The following is a 6,539-nucleotide window of genomic DNA, read 5'->3' as shown; positions in this document are numbered from 1 at the left end:
TTTCTCCTAGCTATTCTTGATTTTGAAAAAGACAAAAAACAAAACAGGTGTGACATCATGTTTCAGATACTCTGTAGAAAAACGTTCATATTTCAGACATTATCAAAGGCTTTTCTAAGATTTTACAAGACATATCGTTGGAATACAAGAGCAAAGTATCAAAACTCATTTTTTACATTCGGAAGTTTGAAATGATAGTGACGAAGTGTTCTAATATATCAATAAGTATTTTATTAAGGAAAATTGAATAGAAAAAAATTCCACATGATTCCATAGATTTTCAAGTATCTTTTCTTAAAGGAATTTTTTTAATATAATAATTATTAATTAAGTTTCTTAACCTCATAAAATGATTCAATATGGCATTTTTCTTAAAATAAGTGGGATTAATAATTGTAATCCACTCGCTCAAAAAAAGGTGAGATAATTCATGTTTACTTACAGATTATGTCTGTAAATAATTAATTTATTCACTAAGTGGGTATTTTTATATTCAAAGTTGAGATAATGGTAGTGACGTTTTATCTCATCAAATGGGATATAAAAATGGCCAGTCGGAAGCCTAAGGACTCAGATCACAATCGACTTGTGAAAATGAACTCCAAATTGTAAAGCGAAATATTGTTTTATATTTATCACAGTAAGTTACATTTTTATCTTTATTTTGTTTTACAGCTTGCCGGTTCTCGCTCTTTTGGGCCTTTGCGCCTTTGGAAGTTCAGCAGAGTCTGAAAGTCCTTTCCCGTGGAAATTCGGCAAGTGCCTTGTCCCGCCCGTAGTGGAAGAATTTCAGGTCGAGAAGGTATGTCGGTGACTTTTAAATTTTTGTGATCGTAATAAAAAAAAAATTGCGGATTGTAGTTCTTCAATGGCCACTGGTACCAACAAGCTAGCTTCGGAGACTTCCTTTTCACGGCGAACGGCGTCTGCCCGACCAGGGAATATCAAGTTGTTGAAGATGAAGTCAGAGAACTTGACTACCATTACGAACAATGGTCCGTTTATGCCTTACGGTTTTTATTTGAATCAGGCTATCTTGTATTTGACACTCTTACTATTTAATAAATTTCAGGCTGGCCAAATACGTAACAGTTTACGGTAACAGCAAAACCAACTTCTTCAAGAAGGGCAAAGCTTACTTCCCAATGACTTACCACCTCCTAAACGGTAATATCTCATTTTTTAAAAAAAAATAGGATAATTATTTCGAACATTGCATTTTTAGGTTTAGTACAATACGTTGCACCCACGTACGTCGTTGCGACCGATTATGTCACTTGGGCTTTGGTTTACTCCTGCAAGCAAAACCTTTTCTTGAAAACCGGTAAATCCCATTATTACTTTTTTTAATAATAAAATCCTTTTAAACACACAATACACTCTTTTTTTTCCTTTTTTAAAGAAAGTGCCTGGTTGATGGCAAGGAGCAGGACCGGATGGAATGTCACTGCCGAAGTGAACAAGACTATGACAGACGCCGGGTTGAAATTGGCTGACTTCACCTTCGCCACAAACGTCGGATGCGGCCCGAACGAACCCCATCTCTAAGAAGAGACTTTAGAGTTTTCGTTTATAACAACCTTAACAACTGTTTGAAATTTGAAAATAAATGTTATGGTTTTTCAATAAAAGATCTTCCTATTTAAAAATGCTTTTTATAGCTTCAATTTACTTTTATCCCCTTTAATTATATAATCCTTGCTTCAGACAACTTGATGATCGTTTAGAAACAAAAAGCAACGTTAAAATAAAGTTAAACTTAAAACTTGAAACAGTTAAAAAAAAACCTATAAAGGAATAACTTTATAGAAATCAGTTGACAGAAATTTATAAATTTTATTTGGTTCATTGGACATCATCATTATTACTGTTGAAGTGTATAAGCTCAAATTGTTTATATTATATAATATAGAATCGTTCTTAGCAAATATAGAACTGTCAAGATCAATGATTAGCAAGTATTTACAATATAATTGATCTAGGAAAAATGACTGCTTTCTTTTTTTACTGGTTTTCAAATTTACTTAATTTTTTACTTGTTACTCTATTTTCTATCCCCTTTTCTTGTATATGATAAAAATATGAAACTATTGTAAAAATGCATGAGCAGAAAAGATTGGAATAAAACCAAAATAAGTGTTTACTGTATTCATCTGTTGGTTGTATCTTTGGATTGTCAAATAAGTAAGGACTCAAGCTGTTTTTATTTCTATTCCTCTTGCAGATAAACGTACTGAAGTGTATGATAAACCTACTGAAAATAAATTAATAATAACACTAGAACATTTTTTTTAAATCTTCAACTGACAAATTTGACTTGAAGATTTGATGAATTGCTATGAACGGTTTTATCATCTCTTCAACCTAATCTCGATCGTGAAAATGTCCTGCCTGTTGCGAATGTACTTTTCTGCACTTTGATCAACCCCAATTATCAAAATATGACCAATTAATCAAATGTTTTATTAAATTCTTCAGATAAAAAATACCGCGTGTTCATGAGTTTTTTAGTCGAATCCATAAAAATTGTTAAATTTTTCATTGAATTTTATTATTAAGTTCACGGTATTGCCTGCAGTTTTTATTTCCTTCTGTTCAGCCAAACACGGCTGTATTGCGTAACTGTATAACCAAGCCGCGTAAGGGGTTTTTCATTCACAAGCTACGAACTTGGGATCAACGATTTTAATGATACTTTTTTGCGACACAAAGTCGAAAAAATATTAAACATGTTCCCGAAAATTAATTCTTGTCATCGGGTTTTAGAAACACAGAAAAAAACTTTATCAGTAGATTTTTTTAAACCTGGATTGAGGAAATAATAAGCAGTATTAAATTAGAAAAAACATATATAAAAAGTTACAAAACCAAAAGGCCTTTCCAATAAAATAAATAATAATAAACAACTTTTGTATGACTTGATTTTAAGTAACTGATTACTTTTAAACATCCTTTAAAGCCTTTAAAAAAACAATATAAATAGAAACCAAAAGTAATTTTTTCTATTAAATCAGCACATCCAAAACCTAGCATCCCGACGAATCCCTATGCTTTTGTATTTTGTATGCTGACAGGCAAAACATTTCACCCACTTGTACATATAATTTGATTTGTATGTATTAATCAAAGGTTCACGTTTTTTAACGTTTAATAATTGAGTCTTTGTGTAAAAAAAGTAAAAAAAAAAATGTAAAACTTCAAGGAAAATAAAACCAAGACAGACAGATAAAATTTGTTGTAATTGTGTTTTAGATTTTTAATTAACATTTCAATATCGCGTATTTCCCCTACTTGCCATAATTACATCTCGAAGACGCCTCAGCATCAGTCCATACTGATTTAATCGTGCGTTCAGGTATTAGGACCTCGCACATCCTGGAGCTGATGAATCGTTTGAACAACGGTAAGGTGCCGGTTTCGCAAAATTCTCAAAGTCAAAAAACGATCCTGGGGTTTTGTGCGTACTAGGGCGTCCAGAACGGGGCCTTCTATAGTAGGACTCAGTTTCTCGAAAACGTCTAACGGCGTCTCGCAGTGTTTTGGAAGGAACTCCGATGGCAGTAGCCGCATACCTGATGGAACGTCCGTCATCAATAAGTGCCACACCTCACACAACATCCTCAGCACTAAGTGGCATTTTTAAGTTGAAAAACTAAAAATTAAAAAACAAAGATGAAAACTAAACCGTTTATTGCTTCAGAATTCAAATGATACTGAATAAACATTTTAAATTCCGTAAAAAGTAAACATTGAAAAATCTTTTATCCTGATTTCAGATTAAGGATTAAGTGTGTTTACCTCTAATTGATATTCCCAATTTAAAACATAGCATAAAATTATTTATTGGTAAAAACAATGAGACAAATTAAGGGCAGAATTTTCTTTTATACAGAAAATGAAAAAAAAAAAATCAATTGGGTGGAATTTTTGCCTGTCAGTGTATATACTTCCTTTCCCATTGTTACATGTTAACTATTTGAAGGTAGTTGTTATGTACTGCAAATTAAAAATTAAAAATTAACCGGGAGCAATTTTTTTTCGATCTCTTGTGTTCCGTTTAAAAGTTCATAATTGCAACCTTTAATTACGGAAACCTGCATTTTTCGAGTCGTTATCCACACCCTTTTATTTTTGTAAAACTATAGGGATCAAAATACTGATAAATTCAACAATATCGCCGCAAACGTTTTATTTTATATCAGACTATAATTGATTTACTGATACCTGGTTAGTTAATATCGCCAAAAAAAGTTTCATTACAATTGAAGTACGCACATCTGTAGACTCAAGTTGTTGTCTATATACAGAGTAATCTAGTAAATAGTGCTCTAATTCTAACACTCTGTAAACAAAGAATAATTAATTTAAGTTTAAACTTTTAAAGTTAATTTTTGAAAAATTTATCCAAAAACTTACCATACTCACTGGTCTATTGACAATCGAAAGAAACCTTTATGCGTTTCTTGTACTTGTATTTCTAAGTTTTTACGTATCAGATTTGGTTTTTACCGAGTATAATGGCACGAGTGGGATTCGAACCCACGAACTTCGGCTTGATACGCCGTTGCTTTACCACTCGGACACTAACTCATCTCAACCCCACCTTTTGAATTTTCCTCCTTTTTGCCATTTTTCAAATGTCGTGTAAACAATTTGATTCTCGGCGACAAATGAAATGGCCACGGAGAGCTTTAGTGAAGTATACTTCATTTTAAACTTACTAAATTCACTAGTTTCGTGGTACGCTTGACCAATTAATACATTACAACTAATTAAGGTTTTCAGTTCAGGTAAAAAAGTCAATGGCACGAGCGGGATTCGAACCCACAATTTTCGGCTTGATACGCCGCTGCTCTACCACTCGAGCTATCGTGACCTCGATCCACTCGGACACCAACCTCCCATCACAACCACACCTTTTGAATTTCCCCTCCTTTTTGCCATTTTTCTAGATATAATTGTCATGTTTCTTCTTTGTCCTACATGTATAAGTCTGTAAATTTTTGATTAATAATTTCCTCGAAAAGCGTATCTAATTTATAATAATCTGTTGAATTGTCAGGTAAAATCACTTCTGCCAACATTTAGCTGTTGACCTTATACTGACAAAAAGAATCCCCATTTTATTTTTTTAATAATTTTGAATTAATTTGGTGGTAAAAATATTTCAAATCTAGAAGTTGATTATTTATTTTTTGAAGTGGACACACCATTTATTTGTATGCCATTTATTCAAATTGTTAATGCATTAGCAATTGAAATAATTGGCATAAAAATAAATGGTGTGTTTAGTTCAAAAAATAAATAACCAACATTCCAGATTTGAAAAAATCCCCAGTTCTTTCCGTCAATATCTTAAAAGCGATCATCTTTCGTAGCATTAACAATTTGATAAGTATTTAATTTTTTTCAAGCTAAGTTTTTAAAATCTAAGCAGTAATATGTTTTTTTAACTTATGCTTTATGATCGTAATAGATTTGTTCTGGGGAAGCTTGAATTTTAAATTTTTCTCTTCAAATCAATGAAACTTTGGTGGTGTTTAATTGGCGTACTTTTTATATACGACTTCTGCTCTGATTGTTTCTATTCTATTTGATTCTCGGCGACAAATCCGATGGCCACGGAGAGCTGTCCTACATGTATTTGTTAAATTTAAACAATGTTTGTAAATCCCAGACCCTGAAGATGATCTCAATAAAGATCGAAACGAAAATGTTTTTCGAAAAGAAAGATAAAGAAAATGTTTTTCTAAAACCTACATCACACCAGACCGCACCTCACGATTTCTGAATAGTCATACAGCGTATAATTCATTTATATAGAATAGTTACTTAGAATCACCAAAAATAGTTTAATTATAATAAATGATCCTACGTTTATAGCCTGTCGTTAGTTCTTTAAAAAATGAACTGGTAAATAACAACAGATTCTTTTGACAATTGCTATCTAAAACCATACTCAACGGTCAACTGACAAGCGGAGGAGACTCTTTCTGCCTTTCTTGATCATGCGTTTCTATGTTGTTACATGTATATGTGACGAACCCATGTTACGGGACGTCACAATTTAGAATTTACCACACAACAAAATAGAACGGTAATACTGTACATACGGGGCGATAAAGCCCTAAGAAAAGGAGGGGCCAAATATAGGCCGTACAAAATAAACGTCGTAGGTTTAGATGTGATCTGCTCGCTAGTAACAACACTACTAGCGTTGTTAACCAGTAAAATATCAATACAAGAAAGTTCCAGTCTACGTGGTAAAGTCCTTTTCCTTAGTCTTAGCTGTTTATAAATATAACTTTGTAAAGAAGAAAATTTTTAGTTGCAAAACGTTTAATTTCATTATTCATTTACAATTAATTAAGGTTTTTAGTTGAGATAAAAAGTCAATGGCACGAGCGGGATTCGAACCCACGATCTTCGGCTAGATACGACGCTGCTCTACCACTTGAGCTATCGTGACCTCGATCCACTCGGACAATAACTTCCCATCTCAACCCCACCTTTTGAATTTTCCCTCCTTTTGCCATTTT

At 32.7% G+C, this 6,539-nt stretch overlaps 1 protein-coding gene across 1 annotated transcript; it reads left to right on the top strand.

Moving 5' to 3' along the window:
* Positions 1 to 509: 509 nt before the first annotated feature.
* Positions 510 to 1,653, top strand: LOC106662590 (apolipoprotein D-like). The gene is made up of 6 exons (XM_014386786.2): positions 510 to 608; positions 676 to 802; positions 862 to 995; positions 1,073 to 1,167; positions 1,226 to 1,324; positions 1,403 to 1,653. The coding sequence occupies exons 1-6, from the start codon at positions 547 to 549 to the stop codon at positions 1,546 to 1,548; spliced, it is 663 nt and encodes a 220-aa protein (XP_014242272.1). The 5' UTR covers positions 510 to 546; the 3' UTR covers positions 1,549 to 1,653.
* Positions 1,654 to 6,539: the final 4,886 nt, after the last annotated feature.

The sequence above is a fragment of the Cimex lectularius genome, unplaced genomic scaffold (genome assembly GCF_000648675.2).
Source record: "Cimex lectularius strain Harlan isolate CLEC.00 unplaced genomic scaffold, Clec_2.1 scaffold607, whole genome shotgun sequence".
NCBI lineage: Eukaryota > Metazoa > Arthropoda > Insecta > Hemiptera > Cimicidae > Cimex > Cimex lectularius.
Note: the sequence above shows the minus strand (reverse complement) of the source record. Positions and strands in the feature narration are given on the sequence as shown.

Excerpts from the sequence above, each read along its gene's own strand:
- LOC106662590 (XM_014386786.2), top strand. The coding sequence starts at position 547 with ATGGCCAGTCGGAAGCCTAAGGACTCAGATCACAATCGACTTGTGAAA. Across the intron at positions 609-675 it reads GTGAAAATGAACTCCAAATT|CTTGCCGGTTCTCGCTCTTT; the intron begins GTAAAGCGAAAT and ends TTTGTTTTACAG. Across the intron at positions 996-1,072 it reads GACTACCATTACGAACAATG|GCTGGCCAAATACGTAACAG; the intron begins GTCCGTTTATGC and ends AATAAATTTCAG.